The sequence below is a fragment of the Fusarium fujikuroi genome, chromosome FFUJ_chr04 (genome assembly GCF_900079805.1).
Source record: "Fusarium fujikuroi IMI 58289 draft genome, chromosome FFUJ_chr04".
NCBI lineage: Eukaryota > Fungi > Ascomycota > Sordariomycetes > Hypocreales > Nectriaceae > Fusarium > Fusarium fujikuroi.
In genome coordinates this window covers 2,406,603-2,432,894 of record NC_036625.1, presented here as the reverse complement: position 1 = coordinate 2,432,894, position 26,292 = coordinate 2,406,603, and the positions used below count along the sequence as shown (strand labels likewise).

General features: G+C 49.0%; 11 protein-coding genes; 5 read left to right on the top strand and 6 right to left on the bottom strand.

Annotated features, from left to right (window-relative positions):
* Positions 1-27: 27 nt before the first annotated feature.
* On the bottom strand, positions 28-1,050 carry FFUJ_14538 (related to dehydrogenase/reductase; the record flags this gene model as incomplete). XM_023576483.1 has 2 exons in its annotated part: positions 28-378; positions 424-1,050. 2 exons carry the CDS (start codon positions 1,048-1,050, stop codon positions 28-30), a joined length of 978 nt encoding a protein of 325 aa, XP_023429682.1.
* Positions 1,051-1,785: 735 nt separating this feature from the next.
* On the top strand, positions 1,786-2,763 carry FFUJ_14537 (related to arylamine N-acetyltransferase 2; the record flags this gene model as incomplete). The annotated part of the gene is made up of 1 exon (XM_023576482.1): positions 1,786-2,763. One exon carries the CDS (start codon positions 1,786-1,788, stop codon positions 2,761-2,763), a length of 978 nt encoding a protein of 325 aa, XP_023429681.1.
* A 148-nt stretch (positions 2,764-2,911) lies between these two features.
* On the bottom strand, positions 2,912-4,957 carry FFUJ_14536 (related to transcriptional activator Mut3p; the record flags this gene model as incomplete). XM_023576481.1 has 5 exons in its annotated part: positions 2,912-3,224; positions 3,273-3,868; positions 3,915-4,659; positions 4,710-4,872; positions 4,927-4,957. The coding sequence occupies 5 exons, from the start codon at positions 4,955-4,957 to the stop codon at positions 2,912-2,914; spliced, it is 1,848 nt and encodes a 615-aa protein (XP_023429915.1).
* A 617-nt stretch (positions 4,958-5,574) lies between these two features.
* Positions 5,575-6,928, bottom strand: FFUJ_14535 (probable bifunctional D12/D15 fatty acid desaturase; the record flags this gene model as incomplete). XM_023576480.1 has 4 exons in its annotated part: positions 5,575-5,752; positions 5,801-5,969; positions 6,018-6,825; positions 6,875-6,928. The coding sequence occupies 4 exons, from the start codon at positions 6,926-6,928 to the stop codon at positions 5,575-5,577; spliced, it is 1,209 nt and encodes a 402-aa protein (XP_023429680.1).
* Positions 6,929-8,518: 1,590 nt separating this feature from the next.
* Positions 8,519-11,057, bottom strand: FFUJ_14534 (related to cellulose synthase catalytic subunit; the record flags this gene model as incomplete). XM_023576479.1 has 2 exons in its annotated part: positions 8,519-9,772; positions 9,819-11,057. 2 exons carry the CDS (start codon positions 11,055-11,057, stop codon positions 8,519-8,521), a joined length of 2,493 nt encoding a protein of 830 aa, XP_023429679.1.
* An 801-nt stretch (positions 11,058-11,858) lies between these two features.
* On the top strand, positions 11,859-13,083 carry FFUJ_14533 (related to endoglucanase I precursor; the record flags this gene model as incomplete). XM_023576478.1 has 4 exons in its annotated part: positions 11,859-12,087; positions 12,174-12,229; positions 12,332-12,783; positions 12,834-13,083. The coding sequence occupies 4 exons, from the start codon at positions 11,859-11,861 to the stop codon at positions 13,081-13,083; spliced, it is 987 nt and encodes a 328-aa protein (XP_023429678.1).
* Positions 13,084-17,633: 4,550 nt separating this feature from the next.
* Positions 17,634-18,314, bottom strand: FFUJ_14532 (uncharacterized protein; the record flags this gene model as incomplete). The annotated part of the gene is made up of 1 exon (XM_023576477.1): positions 17,634-18,314. The coding sequence occupies one exon, from the start codon at positions 18,312-18,314 to the stop codon at positions 17,634-17,636; it is 681 nt and encodes a 226-aa protein (XP_023429677.1).
* Positions 18,315-19,213: 899 nt separating this feature from the next.
* FFUJ_14531 (phosphate transport protein) lies at positions 19,214-21,110 on the top strand (the record flags this gene model as incomplete). XM_023576476.1 has 5 exons in its annotated part: positions 19,214-19,749; positions 19,802-20,034; positions 20,084-20,580; positions 20,627-20,708; positions 20,755-21,110. 5 exons carry the CDS (start codon positions 19,214-19,216, stop codon positions 21,108-21,110), a joined length of 1,704 nt encoding a protein of 567 aa, XP_023429676.1.
* Positions 21,111-21,759: 649 nt separating this feature from the next.
* On the top strand, positions 21,760-23,136 carry FFUJ_14530 (uncharacterized protein; the record flags this gene model as incomplete). The annotated part of the gene is made up of 1 exon (XM_023576475.1): positions 21,760-23,136. One exon carries the CDS (start codon positions 21,760-21,762, stop codon positions 23,134-23,136), a length of 1,377 nt encoding a protein of 458 aa, XP_023429675.1.
* Positions 23,137-23,766: 630 nt separating this feature from the next.
* On the top strand, positions 23,767-24,271 carry FFUJ_14529 (uncharacterized protein; the record flags this gene model as incomplete). XM_023576474.1 has 2 exons in its annotated part: positions 23,767-23,881; positions 23,940-24,271. The coding sequence occupies 2 exons, from the start codon at positions 23,767-23,769 to the stop codon at positions 24,269-24,271; spliced, it is 447 nt and encodes a 148-aa protein (XP_023429674.1).
* A 213-nt stretch (positions 24,272-24,484) lies between these two features.
* On the bottom strand, positions 24,485-25,237 carry FFUJ_14528 (related to succinate-CoA ligase alpha and beta chain; the record flags this gene model as incomplete). XM_023576472.1 has 3 exons in its annotated part: positions 24,485-24,819; positions 24,864-24,913; positions 24,990-25,237. 3 exons carry the CDS (start codon positions 25,235-25,237, stop codon positions 24,485-24,487), a joined length of 633 nt encoding a protein of 210 aa, XP_023429914.1.
* Positions 25,238-26,292: the final 1,055 nt, after the last annotated feature.

The following is a 26,292-nucleotide window of genomic DNA, read 5'->3' as shown; positions in this document are numbered from 1 at the left end:
CCACGCAAGTCCCTAACCTTAACATCATTACAACAAAACGGTCTCTTCCTCCCTCATCCCAGCCCACTCCCAACAAGCATTCCACAAGAGCTCCCTCTTATGGACATCCTTACAGGCAATATCCTCTTCCTCCCGTCTGGCCCCCATGAAATACCCCTTTGTGCCCTTGAATTTCTCCCCAACGCTCAGCTCGACCAACTCTCGACCTGATTGCGCTGCTGGCCGCATAATATCGGTGAAGTGGCGAAGAATGGGGAGTGATATAAGCACAAGGCTGAAAGCAAACCGCATAAACGGCGTCTGAATCCTGTGCGCACGGGAATCGACCATGCCGCCTGGGTCCATTGCTATAGCGGTGATACCAGAGAGTGTGGGATTCTAATTTGTCAGTTTGAGGATATTGAGGTGGTGGCCTAGGCTTACCTTCTCAAGCCTGGCGTTGAGATCCTGCATGAACATGATATTTGCTAACTTCGAGTTTCCATACCGATGGAATCCTCCATCATACTCTTTTCCCTTCTTATCCAGCTTCGGCTTGACTAAAAGCTCAGTATCTTCTGGAATACCAGGTCGTTGCTTAAAAAGTGGGTGTGAGCGAGTTGTATAGTGTGTATCCGAACCAAGCATCACGATCCTCCCATCGCTCGCCATACTTCCAATCAACTTTAGCACCAGAACAAAATGAGATAAATGGTTGACATGGAACGTCCTCTCGAAGCCATCGGGAGTGTAAACCTGCTCTGTTACAGACATGGTGAAAGCATTGCAGATGATAGCTTTTATAGGAGGTATTTCGCCAGAAGCTACTCTCTTTGCTGTATTTTCGGAGAAGGCTCGTACGTTTGAGAGAAGAGAGAGGTCGAGAGCTTCGATGGAGGATTTGGGGTGCGAGGAGAGGATGGAGGAAAGTTGGGCGGTGTTGGGGTCGGAGGGAGATGTATTGCGGACTGTTGCGAGGATGGTGTATGATGGCTGGGTTTTTATGAGATGCGCTACATAGGCAAGGGCGAGAGAGCCATTGGCGCCGGTTATGACGATAGTTCCAGTCATGTTAATGGTGTAAGTTGTGAGCTGCTGGAGTGACTTCGGGAGGCCAGTTACTCTTTTAGCGAACTTTTGATGATAAAGCTGGATAGAAAGCATCACCATAATTACAAGCACCTCTGGTCTTATTTATATAAATACAATTCTATGACTTTTCTGGCGTGAGTTGCAATTTCATCAGGGAATCCTTTCGCTTGACGGAGTTGGCTGGAGTTCCGGGTAGGTCGGAGTTCCGCGGAACTCCCAGGTGTTCAGGCTCCGGGACAGCTCAGTCTGTATATCAGTTAGTCGGCGAGTCAATAATACCCAGGATTAAATTCATCAATCCTCTAATACTATGATACTAAATATTCCAAAGACCAGCTCAGTCTTCCAAGCTTCGAACCGGTGAGGCCCGTTGGGTTCGTAAGCCAGTGGCGTTTTATAAAGGCCACTTTAACATTAAGGTTATGTTTGGCATACTCCATGCTTACCTACCCTTGAGAACTCCAGGAATTTTATATCAGCATTCCCTGAGGCCATAGCTGGGCCACGATGTCGTGGTTCAGCTTCAATAGCGGCACGTTCTTCACTGGCCAATGACCTCATTATTATCAATATGATCCACATCGTGAGTCTCCAAAAGCCGACGCCCATAGCCGCCGGATGACTGATGACAAATCCCATAGCCGACATCACCTTTAACTTGATATGTAGTCCCAAACACTAGGGGCTTCGAAACAACTTCAGGGCAACTCCGACATGGCGGATCGAATTCGATATAGCAAGTCTCAACTCGAGAAGTATTACGATCGGATTGCCTTCCCGGCATCTGATCGCCAGTACAATATCAGCAACCTCACAGCTGAAGATCAACAGTCCTACCTCGACGCTTTGACAAAACAGCAGATCCTCACAGTTCCCTTTGAGAACCTTACTCTTCACTACTCCTGGCATCGCACCGTCGACGTGAACGCTGATCATCTTTACGATAAGATCGTGAATGAGAGGCGAGGCGGTTACTGCATGGAGAATAACACTTTTTTCAACACAGTTCTTCTCTCGCTAGGTTATCATACCTATATGGTCGGATCAAGGGTCTTTAACCCTGATGCTGAAAGATTTGGCGGTACTTCGCATTGTCTTAGCTTGGTGATTATTGATGGGAAGACATTTGCCGTTGATGTTGGCTTTGGGGGACGGAATCCGACTGAACCGTTGGAAGTTGAGCATGAACGTGTTCATACGGGATCAAGTGGATTCCGAATGCGATTACGGCATGATGTTATCGCACAAAATGTCAGCAATCAAAAGCTCTGGATATACGAATATCGATCCCGCGATGGAGGCGAATGGGTTCCTCAATGGTGCTTCATGGATTTTGAGGTCCTACCAGAAGATATCCGAGTCTTCAACATGTCTCCATCCAAAAGCCCTTCAAGTTTCTTCACTTTCAAAGTTGTCAGCGTGCAGTTCACTTCTGAGAATGAGGATTATTCAGACGGAAGCGCGAGGGACTTGAAAAATGTGGGCGGTGCCATTGATGGTGCCTTTATTATCGATGGGAATTTGTTCAAGTATAGAAAGGGCGGAGAGACTAAGTGGGAAAGGAGCTTCAAGACGGAAGAGGAGAGGCTAGAAGCTTTGAGGAAGTATTATGGTGTAGAGTTGACCAAAGAGAACGAGAGGGCTATCAGCGGAACAGCTGGCGCTATACAATACTATAGAACTGGATCATAGCCGTTGGTATTAGAGTATATGCTTATCTCTCTTGCATAAAAATGCCTGCCCGATACGCTTTCTAGGATACAAGCCATGATGAAATATTACAATTCAACTGAACGAAATTACACCATAGATCGAAAACGTATGATGGCCAGTTCATTCATCACTGAAACTCAATATCATCCAAAAGCGCCCACGCGGTCGAAGGACTCATCTGAAAATCCTCTTGATAGGACATATCCCCCTTCCCCAACATAGTGCGGTAAACCTGCCCCTTCGCCCTTCGATCCAACTGATGAGAAATAGATAGTATCGTGTCAAACGGCTCTTTCGGCAAATATTTCATCACACCATCAAAAACTCCAAAACAGCTATCCAAAAGCTTTCGATCCTGGGTCACAAGATCATGGTCTGGATACTCAATCATGTTAACTATAATGAGGATCAGGCATGGGAGTGCGGTGCATGTATGAAGCCTGTCATGTCAGTCAGTACTGTCAGTACAAGTGGATAGGGGAACTTACCATAGGATATACTCTGTCAATTTTGTCGAACTGATTAATTCCAGACAAACTCGAGCATTACCCACGCATTCGCCCCATCCTGCTGGTAGAGGTGTAAGGTCCGCTCTTTTAACCTCACCATCAATGTCGTCAGTGATATCTATCACCGCAGGTGAAAGATACCGCCTCACTCTGTTGATCCATGTATCTTCAAACGTAAATATCGAGTGGATTTTGATCCGGGTCTCAATATGACGAGACCATATGTTCGTCATCATATCCCTCGCTAATGGGGATAACGTCTTGTCAATACCCTCTGTGGTATGAAGCTCTGGGGGTATTTCGTCCACCCATTCTTTAAGCAATTCTTCTATCAGAGCAATTGATCTAGATCTCCTTTCTGGTGTGAGAGTATGAGACTTTTGGCTGTAGAGAAGGTCATGGGCTTTTCCTTGGATGAATGCAAACTTGGCGCATGAACGAAGGTAGTTGAACCGAATGGTGTCGCTCGATGAGGCGATGATACCAAGATCTTCTTCAGGGTTCGGTTCTGGTAGATCCACGTCTGTTTCACAGTCGGGCTGGTGATACGGGCATTGAGACCTTTGCGCCATTTCCTGTCATTTGTTAGTATCATGGGTGTAGTTGTCAAGTTCAACGTACCCTGTCATAGATATATGCAAGCCAGAACAAACGAGTTCTATGCGCCTGTTCCGATTTCGACAGTCCTGCTAATGCTTTCTTGGAGTTCAACCGTAGACTTTGCGCAAGCCGAGTGACACTCCCAATTAGAACAATAGCGAGTTGGACTTCTGAGGACCCTTGGAACAGGATCACCATGCCCAGAAGCACTTGCAGGCCCGTCAAATCTTGGCCTTGCATCATTAACTCTGACATGGCAGAGCGCGCATTGCGAATAGTTTGGGAAAACGCAGGGTCGTCCACTGTCTTTCCCTCAAGGATGCGATAGTTGATAGCCAGGACGACATTTATAGCAGCCCATGCGACCGTAGAGCGCTTGGTGGACGAAGAGTACCAATCAAGAAGCATGCGCATAAATGTATTCTCTTCAAATAGTGGGATTATGCTGTTGTAATTGCGGAAATAGCTGTCTACAAGTGGGAGGACTTCTGATAGAGGAGCGAGCTCGAGCTGATCTGAGCTCGCAGCCTTGGTCAATTGAGAGCCCGCATTTGAGATGGTTGTATGTTGGCATTGAGCTATGTCCAGTGGTGTCTGAATTGGCGAAATACCCCAACTATTTGAAGACCCAGAGACATCAATATCGCTGAGAGAAATGTCGAGTCCTGGCTGTGTTGGTGGTGCTCCAAGGGTTCGCCCCCCAAGCGCTGTCAAGAGAGCCTCAATGTTAGCTAAGCGCTCTTCGAGAGCGGCCATACGGTCAGGTCTTTGCCATCATTAACAACAATCGAAGGATAATTGATTGCAGGTACCTACTGGGTCCCAGATTGGCTTGAGGGCGCCGGAGTGATTCCGCCATTCCGAGTCGCCTTTCTTCGACTTGTTACTGTCGTCTTGCAGGTAACCGCATACAGACTGCAATTGGAGCATGTCGGTTTGCCGTCGCACTTGATTTTCCGCGACACGCAGTAATCGCACGCTACAGAATGTCATTAGACTAATTTAATGTGTATGATATCTTGACGTATCTCACCTTTTCGTCTACTTGATTGCGCTGTCTCCATATCGATGCTTAATTGAACAGATCTCAATTGATTGAAGCCTCCATTGTCACTCAGATTGTCGGATATGGCGCAGCGGAAAGCCCGCCAAACTCCGCCGCATTAACAGGGGCTTTCGGGGGTTCTAGGGTGTCTTGACATGGGCTTGAACCTTGACAATCTCCTGAAAATCACCCCTTATCGTGGCAAAATGCGAGGATATCTATGATGCTACATGCCCAATTTCATGTTTGCGCTAGAGAATAGTTGAGATCTGATTTATCCTGTTATCTCAGTTTCATGGTCTCGTCTGCCTCACACTCTGAGACTCCAGTGGCGGAACGCGGACTTGGCGTCTGGCGGAAGATAATTTAAACGCCCCGGAGGCGACAAGTGCGGGGACTGAATCATGGATCTCACTCAGACTTCAACAAATCCCCCTTCAATCTCCAGTTTAACAAACAAACTCCGTTTTATTGCGTCCCAAGCGCGAAAGCCAAGTGCTCTAGCTTGTCTAGTTTCTTTCTAATCGCGTACGTCGCGTGTCGTGTCTAACTTGATCTATCGTTTATGTCTATCACAATTGTCTATCATAACCTAGCGATTTGCCTCAGACCAGTACGAGTACCAGACCCGGAGCTCTAGTCCTTGTTCCATCGCATAGCGCCAGGTCTGGCAGGGTCGTGCTCCACGTACTTGAGTGTGCCGAAGATGGTCCACAGCTGGCCCAGGAAGCTTCGGTCGTCGTGGCAGTAGTGGTCGCCGATGACGGGCTTGATGGCCTCGGTGGCCTCGTCAGCCTTGTAGAAGGGGATCTTACTGCTAGGTGTTAGATGTGATTTGGTGCCATCGAGACAGGTGACTTACGGGAAGAGATGGTGAACAACGTGCTTCTCAATGATACCGTGGAAGAGGTGCTTTCCAATGAAGCCAAACTCACGGTCGACAGTGGCGAGAGCTCCCTTGACGTAGGTCCAGCCCTCGGCGGTGTAGTGAGGGAGCTCGGTGTGGTGGTGGTGGAGGTAGGTAATGGCAACTAATCAATTAGCGACAAGTCGATCGATGCGATTGATCTTGAACTTACCGAGCCAGTGGTGAACCCACAGGTAGGGAACAAGGTAGAGGAAGAGAATGGTCGAAACACCAACTTGCTTGGAAGCAAAGTACAGAGCAGTTCCCATAAGAGCGAGACCGATATCGGAGATGAGGATGAAGATGGCCTCGTTGGGACGGAAAACAGCGCTGGTAGGCTCGAAGTGACTGACTCGGAACCACTTGGAAAGGCCAGTCTTGGGCTCCCACTGCTTGCTGCCCTTGCCGGAGCTAGCGTTGAAGAAGAGATACGCCTGCCATCCGAAAAGCTGGTGGAAGATGAGCTTGACCATCTGAGCGGCGGGGGTATCCTCAACAAGCTCAGCGACGTCAATGCCAGCAATCATGAGCGACTTGGAAGGCTTGGGCTCAGTCTTGGGGACGAAAGCCATGTCGAGGTCCATGTGGCCGGTGAAGCGGTGGTGGCGGTGGTGAGAGTACTTCCAGCTGAAGTAGGGGACGAGGAGGAACGAGTGGAGGAACCAGCCGGTCACATTGTTGACCTTTCCGTGGAGAGAGAAAGCACCGTGGCCGCACTCATGGCCGAGAATCCAGACACCGGTACAGAAGAGACCCTGGACGAAGCCGTAGACCATCCATGCTGCGACGCGGAGTGTCTGGTCGGGAATGCTGGGGATGTAGGTGAGAGCTGCCCAGACGAGGGCAGAGACCATGGCAAAGTCGCGGAAGACGTAGTAGAATGAGGTGACGAGCGAGGGCTGGAAGCAGTGGGCGGGGATGGCATCCTTGATGGTCTTGATATCGGGGAACTGAGGTTCAGACTTGGCCTCAAGAGTGACCTGAGCACGAGTTAGGGGTGCGACGAGGGGAGCTTCGTGACCAACTTACCTTGGGGAGATCCTCGACCACAACAGTGGTGGCAGTTCGCTGTCGAGTCGCCATTGTACTAACGAATGCAGAAGATGCAACTGTCAAGCAAGATTCACTCGAGAGGAAGAGGAAGAAAGTTTAAAGAGGACGAGTGAAAGAGGAGAGGCGGGGGGTGACGGGTCGAAGAAAAAGGTTCCCGCCCCAACAAAGCTCTTATTATTTATTCCTACCTAGCTAAGGTGCCGACCGATACCATGCCAGACCAGACCTCGTCTCAGGATTACGGCTCTTGACCTAATCCGAAATAGCATACGAAAAAAAAACTTCTGAGAATTTAGAAAGACCGCCAAAACTTCAGGGACCCATGAATAGGGGTCCAGAACTTGGACTCGTGGCAGGCCAATCATGGCCCCACGATGTGCGGGAGATCATGGAGAGTTGAGGGAGACGTGTTCACGATGTGGAGCAACGAAAAAGGACCCTTAAGCTGTGAGTGAGCTTAGCACAGAGGTTAACCGAGTGGGTTCTTTGTTGCAAGGGAGCCTTGCTGCTGCTGTACAGTGCTAGAATTTTGTTGAGAGCTCTTCAATTGCGGTGAGAGAGAGGAAAATACGCCGTGGAGATCGCCTCTTGCTGATACGAAAGGCTAAAAGGCAGGGCAGAGCAGAGAGAAGAGGCAATTTCGACAAGAGAAGATCTAATCTCACATGCTTGTCTTGGGTTCCTGACGAAGAAGAGTGGAGCACCCAAACCAAACTCGCAGATAAGGGTCTGACCTTTCGTGAGTGGCTGAATGGTCACGTTATTTAGAGCGCCGCAGAGAAGACTTCTGGAACAAGAGTTGTTCCGCTAGATAAAATTGAGAGGTTTTTTTTTTCTTTCTCTCTTTTGTGGTGCCGCTGATTGAGTCGCGTAGGGACGGACCAAGGGAGCTTTTGTGGACTGGGGCCAAGGTTAAGCGCCTCTTCTTGAGTCAAGCATGTTCGAGTCAAGGTTTCACATGTTGACACTGATTCAATGCTTCATGCGTGAGGCTCTAACGCTCAGTCGCAGGCAATTGAGAGACGCGGCAAGACAACGCGACCGAGGTCATAAAAGACGATAATAACGACCGGCAATTTTAGGATAAATGGCACCTTGGAAGATAAACCTTGCGGAAATTGACGATGAGCCCGTGAGACTTTTGCTTTAACTTCCCGACTCATGAGGCCTTTGATTGGTATTCTGAAATCCTAGCTCAGAGACCTCAAACTCTCTTACCTCAGCGTTCATCATCGTCTTGCATGCATTAAACGCTTTGTTTAAGCGTCAAATGGCCTTGCGAGGCCTTTATCATGCCTGGTATTTTCAGCTCTACATTTCCCAATCTCACTCGTCACGGGTATCGCTCCCCGAGGTTCATGTGATAATTGATGCCATTCTATTATTCGTATGCCGCTTAAGGGCTGATCTCTATCTTTATGTTTAATGCGATGCGTGCACTATGTACTATACCGTGTAAAAAAAAAAATCCAGTCCAGCAACAAACAATGAGTACACTTGCCAATTGGTCTTTGCGCCTGTTCATCTCATCCACGAAACCATGGGCTCCCTCCCTCGTATGTATCAACCCCTCATACATTATCGTAACAGTTCATTTCGTTATTATGCCCCATCTCATTTCTAGAAAATGAATGAGCACACAAAGACCAGGCATGTATAAATAGTAGTAGTCGTGTATTCCAACTCGAACCACGCAGCCTGACCGCCAAAAGCAATCTTCTTGCTCTGGGGAGTGGGATGCGCCACCTGCGTCTTTGGATCTCGGTTCAGCAGGTCCTCGCGGTCGGGCATGACCGGCGGGTCAATTGCGTAGGAGACCGGTGTCCAGAGCGAACTGCAGATGAAGAGGAAAGTGAGAGGTGGCCAGAATGCGTGGGTGAGAAGGGCGGTGAGTGTGTCGCGAACGGTGTGAGTCGTGACGATTGATCGGAACGATGTGAGGACCACAGCGACGAGGGTCAGATACACAAAGGCGAGGTGGAAAAGAGCCATGTAGTTGATGAGAATGCCCCAGAGACGTCGGAACATGTTCTTTCGGAGCTTGGCGTCACGCTCGTTGAGGGCCGAGCCGAGCGATCCTGTGGGCTTGAATGCTTGAGTTTGACCGCCGAGCCATGTTGGCAGAATGAATGATCGGATAAGGCAGAGCGCGATGTAGGGAGACATCCAGAGCTGGTATCGCGAACCTCGCTGACCGGTGTGATAACCTGCGGGAATGAAGAGAGCAAACTCGCAGAGACGGTTGGAGATGACGGATGCGAAACACGCGCGGATCAACCATCGGAGCTGCTCATCGGTAGCATAGGCCACAAGCGGCTTTTGCATGATCAGGATAATCGGAATGGCGAAGAGCGAAATGGTGAGCAGAATGGTGTACATGCTCAATGAGGCGTACAAGAATCCAGAGAATCGCTGAGCGGTGGTCATCTGGCGAACCTTGTCGCCCCAGAGACAAAAGTTCAGCTTGAATGAGGTATCAACTGTTCCGATAGCCCATCGCGTTCGCTGCTTAAGATGACCGCCATAGTCTTCAGGAACAGTACCAAACTGCAGAGGCTCATGGATGAAAGCCGTCTTCCAGCCCTTACCAAGCATGAGAGTCGATGTAGCGACATCCTCGGCTAGAGAGCCAAGAGGGAAGTTACCAATCTCGTCCAGAGCTTCACGACGAGCGACGTAGCCTGATCCAGTGCACCAAGCGACGCCTAGAGCGTCCTTGATGGGCTCGATGACGTGAACGAAGAAATCGAGACTTTGGGCGAGAGGGTCCGAGGGAGGGGTGTTGTAGAAGAGCTGGGGAGGGCATGCAAGAGCCATCTTGGGGTCGATGAGCATGTGAGGAAGAATAGCACGGAGCCAGTCACGCTCAGGAATCTGCAATTGTAAGTATGTCGTTGGTCAAGGTGCGGGAATAGCTTACCATATCAGCATCCAGAGCTGCCATGAACTGACCAGCACCTCCAGGCAGCTTGTGCACCTCGTCGAGACCATAGTTCAGGTTACCCGCCTTGAAATGGTGAGGTTGGCCAGGAATCTTGACCCGAGCCATGTAGTACAGGTTCGGGTATATCATGGACAACTTTGCACATGCTTCCTGCAGACCTGCAGACTTTCCATCATCGAGCAGAATGACTCTGAATCGATCCTGGGGGTAATCCAAGTCACACGCCGCTCGCACCGTATCCATCACAAGATCATCGTCTTCACCACAGCAAGTGATGAATGCATCGACAGTGGGCACATCGTTGCCTGTCAATCGCAGCTTCGGGCGGTTGCGCTTCTTCATCGACCACATTGTCCACGTATTATGCATCAATGAAGGAATCGCTGTTGCAATCTCAACACCGATGAAGATCCACGCACCAGCATACGTCGTATCCGCCGCATTCTGCGCCCAAATAACACAAGCAATTCTCAGCGCAAGATACGCCATGTAGAGTCCAGTATTCGCAAACGTGAGAAAAGGAACAAGCCTAAACACCCATCGCTTCCAACCTCCCCAGATCTCAGCGTCGTCGCGCTTATGCACATGCTGAATAGTGCTGCTGTCAACGATATAATCCTTGTTATAAAGTGTGTTTGCGCTGCTGCTCTGAGGCGAGTGCCCGCCAGGCAAAAGCGCAGCGAGACTCAGGTGGCTCTGGTTCTGTTTGACGGAGTCAGTGACGTTGGAGGATTTGTTGACGAGGGTGCGGGAGCTGACCATTAAGCTGGATGGTCTCCAGTCGACCGACGAATTGCCCGGGTGGTGATGCAGACGAGCTGGTGTCTCTCTACCGCTTCGCAGTGTCGGCGACGCAGAGCGTGAACCACCCGGTGTGTCGTTGAAGTACTGCCCAGGGCTATTCGCAATTTGCGGAGGCCATTCAGGCGCTGGACTGTAATCGTCAAAGTGCGCTGGTGAAGGCCTAGCGGGTCGTCCCTGCTCAGTGACAGAGCGGCCCTGAAACTCTTCTGTCGAAGACTGATAGGGCGAATACGGCGTGAATTGCTGCTCTGGAGGACCGTATGGAGAGTGGAGGTCTTGTTGGAAGTACTCCTGCTGCTGATACTGCCTCTGTTCATGCTGCTGCTGATGTTGACGCTGCACGTCGATCTCTACCATCTCTCTATACTCCCTCTCCTGGTCCCCCTCAGCATAGCCATGATGCCCGTTCATCTTAACTCTGGACGGGTGAGACGCATGCGTTTAGGTTCCACAGGCACAACGTGGTACGAAAAAAAGTATGCAAGCCGATAAGGTCAATGGCGTAACTTGGCGAACCTTGGGTGGTGTTGGTTATAACGAATGACTGGTACTTTTGCTAACGATGTGTGAAAAGGAAAAGAAACACCAAGAGTTCAAGAAAACGAGAGAAGCTTGACTAAGGTAGAAGGAAGAAGAAGAAAACAAGGGAGAGAAAGAGGAGAGTACATAGAGACAAGAGGCAGATCCGATCCGTGGATGGGGGGTGTGTTGATTTGAGTTTGGTCCCCCAGTCTCTGCAAAGTATGTACAGCGTAGCCCAGTCCAGTATTGGTTCAGGATTGGTTTATTCTTGGAATAAACAAGCTCCCAGCCCATTAACACGAGCGAACCACCCGAGCATGCCGTGACACTAATCCAGGAACAACTAACAGGCACACTAACACAACACCCCCCTTCGTATCGCTGCGCAGGGGTCAATCCCGGGTTTAGATCAGGGGCACCTTCAGCTGCGAGTGTGCTATCAGCTTGCCCCACTGCGCTACGTGATTGGCATGTCGGCATTTCCACAGTCCACTCCGCATATGCAAGGAAGGGGGGGGGAGGGAGTGCGCATTGCATTGGCTGGCAGCCAATTTGGGGATAACGAGCCTGTGCGAATGATAACGTCTACGCAGTTGCAAAAGCTTGTTCGTTTTTCCCTCCTCCATTGTTTGGATGTCCAGGTCAATTCTCTTCTTCTCTTCTCTGCTCAAGAAAACACCAGCAGAAATAATGACGATCCGGTTTCTCGTCAATTTCGGCCTTTTGGCCCTTCCTATCGCCATCACGCTGGGTGTGTTGATCGGTCTTAACAGTTCGCGTGAGGCATCAGGTGGACCGCCTTTGTTCAAGCCAGATCCGAAACCGACAGCACCAAAGAAGAAGAATGGCATTACGACGGAACAACATTGTCAAAAGTCTTATGGTGTACATCCTGATACCAAGGGCCAAGAATACACACGTGAGTACAAGCTATCGAGTTACAGTGTAACTCAGGATGGGATCGAGTCTTGTGTAACGATTGTACCTTTGCTAACTATCGCGCAGTCAATCCTAATCAGTGGGGTTGGGACGAAGGTGATGACGGAGGTTTATGTTTATATGTAAGTCAATCCTCTACTTTTCTATCATGATACCTCCTCATGATGTACCTGCTATGGCATCATGCGACACCAAGCTCTCCCACCCGATACTGACCATCGCAGGTCGACATCAACAACAATGAAACGTACGCAACAAAAACAACCGCTCCTCGATGGTCTGTAGTATGGGAATATCCTCAAGGCCCCGAAACCGCTCCTGTCCACGCCTTCCCCAACATCAAAGTCGACGGCGACGTCTTCCCCGCCAAGCTCAACACCATTGACAAGATCGAGATCGACTTTGAGTGGACATACGCTCTTGGCAACGGTTCCGCAAAGGTCGCTACGCAAGCTACAAAGACAGATCTCGCCGCAATGAAGAAGAACCTGCTCAACGCCAACGTCGCCATGGATATGTTCATGGACAGCGATCAGAAGAAGGCGCAGGACAGTGCTGATGCCTCGCACGAAATCATGGTGTGGTTTGCTGCTATCGGGCCTGCGACACAACCTATCGGCTTCGACGTTGATGGAGCGAACCCCCTTGCGACAAAGACTCTCCATGGCACAGAATTGTAAGTTGGCCTTGGCGCAAGGAATATGCATGCGATGCTAATCGGCTCAGCAAACTTTACTACGGTACCAATCAGGCCAAGCAAAAGGTTCTGACGTGGTATGTCGACGAGCCCACCGAAAAGTTTGATGGCGATCTCTATCCATTAGTCGAAGAGATCCTCTCCATGGATAACGCGAATTATCCCACGTCGTCCTACTACATTGGTTACATGTCCTGGGGAACAGAAGCATACTCGGCCAACACGACAGTAACATTCGACGTCCCCAGCTTGTCGATAAATGTGGAGAAGAAGGCGTAAACCGTTAGATGAAGCATTTTCGCATTTTGCATATACGCATACGAATAACCTATAGATTAATGAGCGGCGTTTGTTTTAATTGAAGATACATATTTTTTTTGTTTATGGTCAAATACGTTACGCCATGTTGTTTTGCGCGGGGCATGCATATCCCTTGGAGGAAGGGTAAATTACAGAAAACGCCGTGGCTTGGTTTGTGATGGGGAGGGCTAGAGGGTGGTGTGGAAGCTATTGCATGCGCTATTTGGGCAATGCTCGTATTTTTTGCAGGTTGTCTTGTTTCTTTTTCCTTTTTCTGGTGCTGTTATTCAGGATCTAGTCTGTAGACGGAACACTCGCAGGGCGAGCGGGGCGGGAAGGGTGTGAGCGTAGTGAGCCTCAGATGCTGATCAGTGCATCTGAGTTGGTGATGAACTCTGTATTGTCGGGTGAACCGGGACGAGGGATGTCTGTATTGGGATATCCCCTCTCTTCAAGCTTTTGAGCATGGAAATCTTTCCTTTAACGAGAATTATCATCAGGTTCTTGATCAATTACTTGAGCAGATGATGATGGAGTCGTATGGAAAGACGTCCACGGCCAACACGAGATAACAAACCAGGGTGCACAGTTACTGACGACCCGTGCACTGCCGGTCCAGGTCCAGCATCAGTGACATTGAAGACGAAGAGGGGCTGGTTCCCAGAAATACATCCTTGCAATTGGTGTCTGCCCTGCAAACCCTGCCGTCGTCAGCTGGCATGGGATGAACCAGAGAAACCGTATCATTCTTTGGGTGCCTCAGCATGCAATAGCAGAACCACGTTATTGATCAGGAGCTTTTGACATGGTAAAAGGGGAACTCAATTCGACATTGAACTGAGCTTTGCAAGTAATGATTAGCTTGCATTAAAAATTGCCCGTCAAAGAGTTTCCCCCCCCCTCACCATCACCGCACTAATAAGCGCCACTGGGTGACATGTTCAGGTTGCAGCGCGTGAGGTGTTGTACGCAAGACGGCAGGTCACTGAAGCAACAATACATACAGAGGCCAGCATGATGTGTATGTACATACGGAGTACGTGCACACGTAGAAACTCACATGGATGCTGTTATCCCTTCTGGCGGTTTTGCGTTGCCGATCGGATCAGTAAGCGGAGTGGTCTGATGCGAAAAAATAAATAACACGAAGTTGAGCGGAGAGACCGTTGTCTCAAAGCTCGGACGTAGAGCCAAACTCATGATGGACTGGTTTGGTCCTGTCGAGAATAAAAAATTCAACCTTCTACCGGCCCGTCCAAGAGATGTGGCATCTTTCGAGATCCACCTGTGAAGAGCCACTCCCGCAGGCTTCTCAACATTCTTCCATTGACTTTCTTCTTCTCGAGAGTCTACTCCAGTCTAGGTATTTCCACCTCCTCCAGCTTCTGCCACGTGAAGATATGTGCCATGACACGTGAAGAAATGCCCATTGGCTGGCCTGTGAAAGGAGACAACAGCCATCCATGCCCTTCCAGAGGAAGGCTGGGGAGGCATTATTGCAACTGTAGCAGGCAGGCCGATGAGATATTTTTAACCCAATCGTCGATTTGGCATGGCAAGGCAAGGTTTTTCCTTTTCTCCTGATTAAAAAATCGCTCTTTAGTGGCTGCACTAATTCATCTGAACTGTCGTCATTCACATCCTTATCATTCGGTCTTGGCCCCGAAATTAAGCAATTGCCCAGCAGCTGTCTTGTCTTGCCAAGGGGGCGTGTGCCTCCTTAATCCCTGTTTCTCACGCTCGGTACCTGCGTCGGGAGGTTTTTCCAAGTGGCGAAGAAATTGCCTGTCTAGACGTGAAAATTTGATGGGAAAAGGAGATTGGATTGAGATCTCAATCGTTAGATGATCCAACTTAGGGCTGGATCTTGGGAAAAGCTTATCACTGCGAGAGATGACGCCGATAGAGAGGTTGCAGCCTTTGGTGATTGAGGCCAGGATGTGCGTGATAAGAGAGGTCAGGGTTTAGACGAGCGAGGGTTCGTTATCATGGCGCACTTTTGTCAACGGTCGATCAATCTACCAACTCAACCCTCAGTCAATTGGTGCGCATTTGCCGATGACGATCACCTCGACAAACTCTAGCTTTCATATTCTCCCATGTCATTTCAATTCAGTAACCACATCCTCAACTCAATTCCACCATTTTAAGACATCCAATCCAACTGCATTCGCATCTCACCCCACGTCGGGGGACATGATCCGCAGCGGTACGTTACACTCTGACCAGCTGTCAGCACTTAAGATCTCTCTTACCCACCATTGCAAGCGATATGAACATAAAGCTTGGCAAACAGTCAATCTTGTACCATAATTATCATCAATTTGAAGTTGTTGTAGGGTAAGAACTGTGCTTGTTGCAGCCTCAGAATATGCATGATTCATTCTCATTCTTCTCTGAGACTCCGAGTTTCATGCATCGCTTGACCCACTGGAGGCATCTCCGATAACATTTGACGAAGGATCGCTACCCTGTATCGCCAAAAAAAATTCTTTTCGTACATTTGTTTACGGTTCATGCAAGCCTTTAAGCTTAATTAATTGGCGAGAGATAATTCGTAATTGAGTTTGTGTATTCTGGAGGAAGCTCATGTGCTACTTGTGCATGTCAGGGCTGGTAATACACAGATCCTAAAAGACTAGAGGCAACGTCACTCGAGGCAGGAGGCACTACATCGAGAGACATCCAGAGCCCGAAATAGCTTATATGGGTTCACCATTCTTACCATGATATTTATACGAATCATAACAAGTAGAGCGGGTCCGCTTACCAGATCTTTACCAGATCTTTTAGTCAAACAAGCTGTGATGAAACATACTGGAATGTGAAGGGAATTATCACCTGGAACTCGCTACAGATGCTTCAGTAAATGTCTTATTTGAGCCTCCCTTGATCGCGCAAGTCTCCAAATCATTCTAGAGAAGATGCTAGCAGGGCGGCGAGACCCCGTCGTGCGGGCTATGTCATCCCTCACGGCCCGTCGTTGACATTCCTGCAACGCGGGTATAAGATCGGGGGATGAGGTGAAAGGGAAGGGAGTATGGAATGAGACAAAAATTGGTGGTACGCGAATGATATTTTACGTGAAACATTGGAGTTTGCATTATTTTGATCGCACGATGCAACATGCTGTGGTTCCGATCTTGACGATCGTGGTTGATCATGTTCGCGTATCTACGTGATCGACTAGAGGCCCAGCTGATCAACAGGCTGGGCGGCCACGGAAGGTGTTGGTTGACCAAATTTGACACAGAATAATAAGGAATAAATAAAAACTCGGGTTTGGCAAGAATGCGGATGCTGTGCGATGACAATATGCCTGCAGAGTATGACCCAGGGTTGCTTCGTTCGTGATGGGTGCTCACCACTCCAGGATGTCCAGCGAGCTGAAGGCTCCAAGAGCTTGCGACGGAGGGTGCAAATATTTAAAAGTATTAGTCTAGTCAGTGGCAGCACTTAGAGCATCGGGTTGCGTTCACAAGCCTGCCTGTTGTCGTTGGTCGGAGGCCTCTGTCATTAGGTGACTGAGATCACCATCCACATCGATGTTGCTCAACGTTGCGATACTCAATCAAACTAGCGGAGAAAAAGAGATAGATAGAGAGGTGATCAAATAGGTGGATGTAACAAGCCACTTTGAAGATGTAAGCTGTCTTGATTGAAGTAGTTTGTAGAGTTGCTGCTTATACATGCTTCTCTGTTGCAACTCCTGTCGTTAAGCATCATGCTCAGCAGTATGTCAAACGATCGATTTCAGAACTTTCTCGACTCAATGCACAGTATTGACAATACTTTGTTGGAAGCATTCTATCCAGGGATTGCATTTGCAGGGCCATCGTCCTTAATAACACTTACAGATGATACCTTGTCAAGAAGCCCACAATATCGACGGTCGCATTTATCCAGGGACAACAGAAAACGCTGGCAAAGACACGAGGAGCAGGCTGTATTTGTTTGAGATGTAATTTCGGGAGATCTTGCTCTTATTATAATCTTTGGGTGGTCACAAGAGCGATGGCCCATGGTCGTCGGCATTTGGCTAAGTTGCATTGTTCATTTCGGTACTGCACTCAGCGCATAAAGTTGAGCATCACTTCCAAACTGTAAATCATCAAATGCGCCGAGGATAACGGCGGTTGGGTCGCAAGATGCAAGGTGATAAACGGCCTGTATAGTGAATGGGCATAAAGTATACTGCTGTGTCACTGTCCCATCAGACGTGAAGCTGGAAGGGTGAAAGCGGCAGCGACGGAGATGACTTTGGCTCCATTGCTGGTGTATCTCAGCTTTTGCTATTTTGAGGCGCCGATTTGGACAGACGCAGCCGGTTGCGCGCAATCTGAGCGGAATAGTCACAGGGTACGAGCGGTTGTAGCTGGTCGGATTCCAGACAAGCAGATGGGATCGCATCGCGCACCATCACATGCAATATGAAGAATATCTGCTTCATGTTAGTGGACAGTGATCTAGTTGAGATGGGCGAGTGAGTGTACTTACATTACGTTTATTCAATACTCAACTCTCGTCGGCTATTGAGGTCCCTGTTTGCCCTCCTCCCAGTCCTTCAGTGCTGCACTGAGCGCCTTCTTGGCTTTCATTTGTCGCGCAAGGAAAGGAGCATTGAAGAGCTCATGGAGAGGCATCTCGCTGTTTGCGTGATCGTGCGCAAACTCAACGGTGCAGTTCTTGCCCAACTTCTGCTTCGCAATCCTGACACTTTCGCGTAGCACATCACCACCAAGTCCTCGCCGTCTGTACCGCGCTCTCGTTGTCCATGCACGAATGAAAGCAGTGTTGTTGCTCTTCTCCAATCGAAGGACCACTGCAGCGATGATATCCTTGCCAAAGCGCGCCCCGATGATGGTGTCCTCAACACCATCCTTCATCATCCAGTCAAGCCAGCTGGTCTCCTCAGCGATGCGAATGTACGCGCTGGTGCAATATCGAATTGCGACGAGGTAAGTGAGTATTATACCGGGATAGATGATTAGCATAGTGCTGATGTCTTTGCCAATGCCCGCGCCATAGTGTGCGATTGCGAGAATGGCTATAAAGGCAGAGAGGGGAATTGGGTGGAAGATCATGGCGCGTGATGCTGTTTGACGTTGTTGCGCGACACTGTCGGCGATGAGTTTGAGAGCATCTTTCTTTTCTTTTGGATCGGTCAGGATCTCGATTGATAGAGGCGGTGGTTCTGTTGGTTCTGACATGGTGATGCTTGAAGAGTGAGGTGAGAAGTTGACGTATGATGCGCGCCCAAAGATTGCGACAACCTTGCGTATAAGCGAATGCAACAACACCTTCAGCAGCGACGGCCCGAAAAGAAGAGATAGGTTACAAGAGAAAAGACAGAGGCAGAATTCGATGACCCAGACTTAGAAGAGTCGTTGGAAGACACGTGCTCTCCAAGTCGCAAAAGTCTTGGCCCGCGGGATTAAAGCGGCAACACAATCGACGCTTCTCTTCAGCTGAAGCCGTGATACCCGAAATATTGAAGACTCCAAACGCCTTCGGTGTCCCAATGCAGCAAAACTTTACCACCAACAAGCTTAGTCCTTAATGACAAGCTTACTCTCTCGGTGTCTCCATTCAAGTCCAGATGCACCTCAATCTGTCACTCTTGATGCCAAGGCGGGTCGGAGCCACGCTAATTCCGTGCCGTGTCCCGAGACCCTGGAACGCTCCTAGCCAAGCAATCTCAACGCCTGAATGCACGTGGGAACCGAGCTCGACGTCTATTCGTCCTCACTTATAACTGTCGTGTGCTTCATCCTATACCGAGCATGGAGACTCAGGAGATAGCATGTTGAGTTCTAGAAGAGCATGTCCTCGAGAAACAAAATTTGACTGGTGCGTCTCGGTTCGGACGGCTCTTGATGGGATTTTTGTACGAGAGAGAACTATGGGGGATTAATATCGAGGCCGCTTTATATATATCAGATCGTTCTGTTCCTTTCTAGATCTCTTGGCTTGTTCTTGGCTGCAAGGATAATTTCACTTGTGAACGTGCCGCTGGGTTCCCTTTCCAAGTACACGTACGTACAGTACACGAAATTCAAGACCAGTTCTGTTCTTCATATCGTTCTTTATTAAAATAATTCTTCCTAAAATGGCTGCCACTCCTGGCCCCGTCGCCAAGACAAGCGGCGGCAACAATGCCTTCCACAACTTCCACAACGACTTTGCTCACATCGCCGACCCCAATGAGCGTCGTCGTCTTGCCCTCGCCGAGATCGACAAGGCCCCCTTCGGCTGGTACCATGTCCGCGCCTGTATCGTCGCTGGTGTTGGTTTCTTCACTGACTCCTACGATATCTTCTGCGTGTCCATGTTGACCATCATGCTGGGTATTGTGTACTACCCTGGCAAGGGAAAGCTTGCTACCAGCTCTGACAACGCCATCAAGCTTTCGACTTCTGCTGGTACTGTTATCGGACAGCTTGGATTTGGTATGCTGGCCGATATTGTCGGTCGTAAGAGGATGTATGGTCTGGAGCTTATTGTCATCATCTTTGCGACTCTTGCTCAGGCCCTGACTGCTGGTTCACCGTCTACCTCGCTTGTTGGCCTTATCATCTTCTGGCGTGTGGTTATGGGCGTGGGCATTGGTGGTGATTATCCCCTTTCTTCCATCATTACCTCCGAGTAAGTTCATTTACGTTCAAGGAGATCATGTCCAGGTTAACTAACATCACAGGTTTGCTACCACCAAGTGGCGTGGTGCCATGATGGCTGCTGTCTTTGCCATGCAGGGTATTGGCCAGCTCGTCGCCGCTCTCGTCATGATGTTCCTCACCCTCGGCTTCAAGTCTTCTCTTGAGGGTGCCCCTGATACCAAGCACTGCACTGGAGACTGCCAAGTCGCCGTTGACAAAATGTGGCGTACCCTTGTTGGTTTCGGTGCCGTCCCTGCTTGCATTGCCCTCTACTGTAAGTCACTTACGCCCCTATCTCTCAACACATACTGACCCTGGCATAGATCGTCTTACTATCCCTGAGACTCCCCGTTATACCTTCGACGTCGCTCGTGACGTCGAGCAAGCTGATGAGGACGTCAAGGCTTACATTAATGGCAAGCGTGAGGGTGACACCGACGAGGTCGCCCGTGCTCAGGTCCATGCCAGCGCCAAGTCTAACCTCCAGGTCCCCAAGGCCAGCTGGAGCGACTTCTGTCAGCACTACAGCAAGTGGAAGAACCTGTCCATCCTCATCGGTACCGCTGGTTCATGGTTCTGTCTTGATGTGGCCTTTTATGGTCTCAGCTTGAACAACGGCACTATTCTCAAGGTTATTGGTTACTCTACCAAGGATGCCAACAACATGTACGAGTACCTGCACAACACTGCTGTTGGTAACATCATTATTGTCTTGGCCGGTGCTGTTCCTGGCTACTGGGTCTCGGTTGCTACTATTGATACCCTTGGACGAAAGACTATTCAGCTTGGTGGTTTCATCATCCTGACTATCCTTTTCATTGTAAGTTGTTGTCGTGGCTGGGAATTTACAAGGCTAATGTGTTTAGGTCATGGGTTTTGCTTACAACCATATCTCCTCCAATGGTCTCCTCGCCATCTACGTCCTTGCCCAGTTCTTCTTCAACTTCGGTATGTCTTTATTCCTTCCACGAAAGACCGTAACTAACAACTTCAGGCCCCAACACCACTACCTTCATTGTCCCTGGTGAGGTCTTCCCTACCCGCTACCGATCTACCTCCCACGGTATCTCCGCTGCCTCAGGAAAAATCGGTTCCATCATTGGCCAGGGTGCCATCTCCATCCTCCGCACCCACGGTGCCACCGACAAGAACGAGGCCCCCTGGATGGACCACGTCCTTGAGATCTACGCTCTCTTCATGCTTCTCGGTATCTTCACCACTCTTCTAATTCCTGAGACTGCCCGTAAGACTCTTGAGGAGCTCAGTGGTGAGGATGACTATGCCAACAACCCCGAGACTACTATTGATACTGAGGCTCACGCCGGTAAGAATGAGCGAACCAGCGGTTAGGAATGTGTCACTCTTTTATGTTGGCGCTGCTGATTGGATGTGTTGGTATCACATGAAACTTGGCAGTGATTTACGGACCCTGCTGGGCTGATGGAACAGAACCTGATTTACTAAAACATTCCTTGATTTGGTTGAGATGCTTGGAAATTCAACAGGTACATAACAAGTTTATAGCAAAATTAATAATCACTAAATAAATACCAAGTTAGTGGATCGACAGTCCCTTGCCAGCGTGAGTTGGCCGTTCTCAGTCACAGCTTGTAGTGAAGAAGAAATGGTTTGAGGGTGGCAGTGTGTGCGCTCCCCTCAGGAAGCAAGAAAATACCGGACCTCGATTTAGGGTGTTAAAATAAACTCAGCAAAAGATATCTAAAGCTTGGAAACTTGATCCTAAGTTTTCTTTCCTCCCCTACCTAGACCACCATTTAGAACGGCAGTATGAAGCCACCACCCCATCTTTCACTCCTACCTGTAGTCTGATACACTTGCACTTGCTGTAAAGACTGTATTGCTGTTGCCATGAGAAGCTCTGTATGTGTTCCTTCCCTTCTTTCACTCTCCTTCGCCAATATCATGAGCTCAGGGCTCCTCTCACTGTTTGAAACTCAGCATCAACACAGCACAGGTACCAGCAAACTTACAATACAAAATGATCGATCTAGACGTCGAAATCAACCCCTTGACCAACAGAGTCGATGTCGGAGAGTATTACAGCCTCTGCTTGGTCTACTACTCCAAAACCGACAATTTATACCCCAAGTTTATTTCCCACATACGCGAGGGCCTGGCACTCCTTTCGGAAGAATTTCCCTGGGTCGCCGGCCAAGTCCAACACGAACGATGCACGGATCAAGGAGCCAATAAATACAAGATAATCCCTTTTCGAGAGGTGCCTTGCTTGCAAGTCGAGAATCTTCTAAAGACCTCCTCAACGGATTTCGGACGTAGAAGTGGCGAGAAATTCCCCATGCATTGGATCAACGAGAGTCATGTCCCCATACAGGAGCCTTTGGCGGACTCGAAGCCCTCTCCTGTGATGGAGTTAAAGTTCACCCGCGAACTAAACGTTGATATCCTCACCATTAGTATGAGCAGCAAAGTCGTCGACAGAACAGGCCTAATTATGATGGTTCGAGTGTTGGCTGAAGCCTGTCGTGAGAAAAAACTTCCATCCTTGGATGTTGTTGAGTCAACACATAACAACGCGGCGTTTTTTAACAATGACAAGAAGAGCCTAAGGCATGACAGAATCCCCATCAAATTTGTGCCGGATACTCAGTCAACCCAAAGCCCATCGTATGAGGCAAAAGGTATTGATTGGGCTCTGTTCACTTTTGATCGAAAGGCTGTGCAATACATCGAGGACTTGGCCTTGGACTGTGACAGACCCTCAGAATCCTTCTTGGATATGGATATTGATCAGGCTTTTTCCGCTTTTGTTTTCCGAAACATATGCTGTGCAAGGGACCGCCGACTCACCTCGGGGTGGACAGCGAGATGCTTTCGGACGGTCGATGCACGTGGAGCCCGAACACAAACAGCGGAGGCGGAACATCTTAGGGCACTTCAACACATGACATGCAATAGCTATACCAACCCGAGCACTATGAGTATCGAGACAATAGCCAGGGACTTACACAAGGCCTCATCTCCACCCGCACTCAGTCGGGATGTGGAACATTTCATGTTTAATACGGGCACAGCAATCGGCAACCCGGCTTTTATTTCAGACGCAATTTTCAACCCTGAGCAAGATGTTGCTATAGTCTCCTGGGCCGAAATTGAAAGCAGTAGCTCGGATTTTAACCTCTCAGACTCCTGGAATGTCCGGAGTATTAGGGTTCCATATCATCGTCCTGCATCAGAGGGTCTTGTGTATTTCATGCCCCGAAGGAAGGAGGATGAAATGACGGTGGCTCTATCGTTGCGGAAGACGGATCTGGATATGTTGATGGGATTGACAGACTGGACTGACCGTGTGACATATGGCGAAAACCGACTTGCAACAGACGTCGATCAGCATTGATCACAGTATATATTCAGGACTAGTAGAAATTAATCAACTTCATCCTAAATGACAATAAAGCTCAGGTAAATATACATAAATTGAGGATATCTTTTACTAGGTTATTTTAACACCCTATATTAAGGTCCGGTATTTTCTTGCTTCCTGAGGGTAGTCTTCTTAATTTCGTGGCGAAGTGCAGGTGTCCTGGCTTCTAAGAATGGAGACATTCATTTCAATCAACTTCATTTTCAGTGACTCCTGGTCTCTCACCCAAAAAGAAGTATCTCGCTCTCTTCCTCTTTGATTGGTGGACCGTAGAATAAACACCATCGTGGCTCATCCCTGTCGTCCTCCCACCAAATGACGTCGAGGCGCCACGAGAACCGGTTTTTAGAGGGACACGCGCCACACCCAAAAGACTCAGCATGGCATCACAATGCGTCTTGGTCAACCACCACCAAGAAATGAAACAGCCTATGAGATTTGCCTTGCGTCGTTTCAGATCCTTGCAAAGTGGATGACGTAGCAAGACGCGCAATGTGTATAAAGTCGTGTCTTCAGCACGGTCTTCCAGCCTTAGAGACAAAGATAAACAAGACGATAAACGATACAGCAGATTCCACATAATTTTGTTTGATATTCTTCACAATGGAGTGGACTAAGGCTACCTATAACGAGCAGTACGAGAAGTGGGTTCCTTGGATGGAGGACATGTATCTGCGTTGGTTCACCAAGGATAACAAGACAAGCTATGCTGCCAAGCGTAAGATCTCTACATCTCCCTATCCCATCCCGTTCTCTCCCTTCTAACTTCACGATAGAAAACCTCGACAAGACCAAAGTAACTGGCGTCGAACAAGTCGACACTCTCCAAGATGGCGTCCATAATCTCGCCGCTGGTCAAGTCGGCCAAGGAGGACTTCTCCAACCCGTCGGTGACCTCGCATCAAAGGAGGGCGTAAACCGCGCTGAGCGACAAGGTCGTGATGAGAACGGCGGGTACGTCAACAAGGATATTCCAGGCTCTGGAGCCATGAACAGCACAGCAAACGCTGTTGTCGGTGGTGGACAGGGTGCTGCCCAAGGACTACAAGATGTCGGAAAGGGCGTTGGCAACACCGTTGGCGGACTCTTGGGTGGAAAGAAGGAGTAAATAATCTTGGTGCTTCCTTTTGGTGTTTTGGTAATGGACTGGATAAAGGGTTGGGTATACCTTCGGCTTGATGGTCTGATAAATGATACGATGCAGGATACGGATAAGCGATACTATTTTGTGAATGGTTAATTATTATTGGTATATACCACTAAGTACACTCTATGCTTCAACACAAAACTCTATCGCTGTCTCACCTAATGAGGCAATACCTTACATCCCAAGCAACTCCTTCATCCTTTCGCCCATAACTCCGGGGTGCGGCACGATGATAGCCCCCGCATCTTCAAGGGCTTTAGTCTTGGCCTCTGCAGTAACATCTCCATCTCTCCAGAGCGCACCGGCATGTCCCATAGCCTTTCCTTCAGGCGCCGTGCGCCCTGCTACCATTGCTATGACAGGCTTGGGTCTTGGGGACGTGCGGCGATGTTCTCTAATGAGCTCCGCGGCTTCGAGCTCTGCCTCGCCCCCAATCTCTCCAATGACGATGATTCCCTTGGTTTCGTCATGATCGAAGAAGAGCTTCAGTCCATCTGCTAGGGTCGTGCCTGTCATGTGTTAATGGCATGTCAACTCGTGCGATGAAGCTTACCTGGTAGCATATCGCCTCCCATTCCTATAACGAGACTGTCCCAAGCCAACCTGTGAGGTAGACCCGACAGCTTCGTAGCTCAAAGTACCTGACTTGGACACTATACCTACACAGCCGCGAGTATACTGCTTATAGGGCATTATGCCTACACGACACTGGTTCGGGGAGATGATGCCAGGGCAATTGGGACCTACCAGCCGGGTCTTGGACTGTGTTCTCAAGACCTCATGAACCCGAAGCATATCGTGAACAGGTACATGCTCTGCGACTGAGACAACGAGAGGAACCTCTGCTTCAATGGCCTCGAGAATGGCTGCGGCTGCGAATTTCGCGGGGACAAAGACGGCGCTGACGTCTGGTTTGACTTCCCTCATCGCCTGGGACAGCCATTACATTGGGCAATTGAGAGAGCTAGTGACTCACCTCTTTGACGGTGTTGAAGACTGGTAGGCCAAGGTGTGACCGGCCACCTTTGTCTGGGGAGACTCCTCCGACAACATTGGTTCCATAGCTTATCGTGTCTTTTGCATTTATGGTTGCCTACGTCGTGGGAAGTCAGTCCTTGAATAGCTTCGTGACGCGTGGGATTGAGACGAGTCGCGTACGCACCGCTGGGCCTGTGAAGCCTACTCGATTGGCGTCCAGTAATTAGTCAACCTCTTCTATATACCCAAAAAAGTATGACAAATGCCATACCTTGGTATATAACTCGAGTCTGGTCTGTTATCTTGAGGTTCCGTATTGTTCTATCGTATGGACTTGTACGAGTTGAGGACGTGGAGAAGCATTTCGCCGTCCTGAGAATGTTTGTCGTAGAACGAACATGGTGCAAAATCCGTGATGTTATCATCCTGAGTTTGGTTCGTTCAACTAAGCACGCGGAGAAATATTAAGGCACATAGAAAAACCTGAGCTTATGCGAAGTGCCGCTGAACAACGCAATTGTGCGTTGCTTCCGAGGTCAATTGGTGATGGATCGTGAAACTACCCCGCCATTGGCGATCCTTACAATCACCATTGCTAGCTAACCTGTAGCAAGAGATGCACCAAGAATTTGGCCTCGATTGGGAGCTTTCTAATCGTATAACAGTTGATGCAAGGGAGCCTGTTATCTGGAAAAATTGAACTCATCCTGTAGCATTCTTTCTAGGTCAATTCGAGCTTGTTGCACGATATATAGTTTCCATCGTCGGAATTGAACTGGGGTTCTTTAATAACTGCGTTCGCACAAGATACAGTGGGGAACAGTACCTGACTGTGACCATCACTTCTTCCCAACGCAAGCTCTGGGCTCCTTTATTATGGCATGTGATACTTTCTATCTTCCCCCTATCTTCCGAATGTCTTCTACGTAGTTGATTGCTGGCCACAAGGTTAACCTTTAGGCTGCTAACACATCCATATCTGAATGGCTTCAGTTGAACCAGTT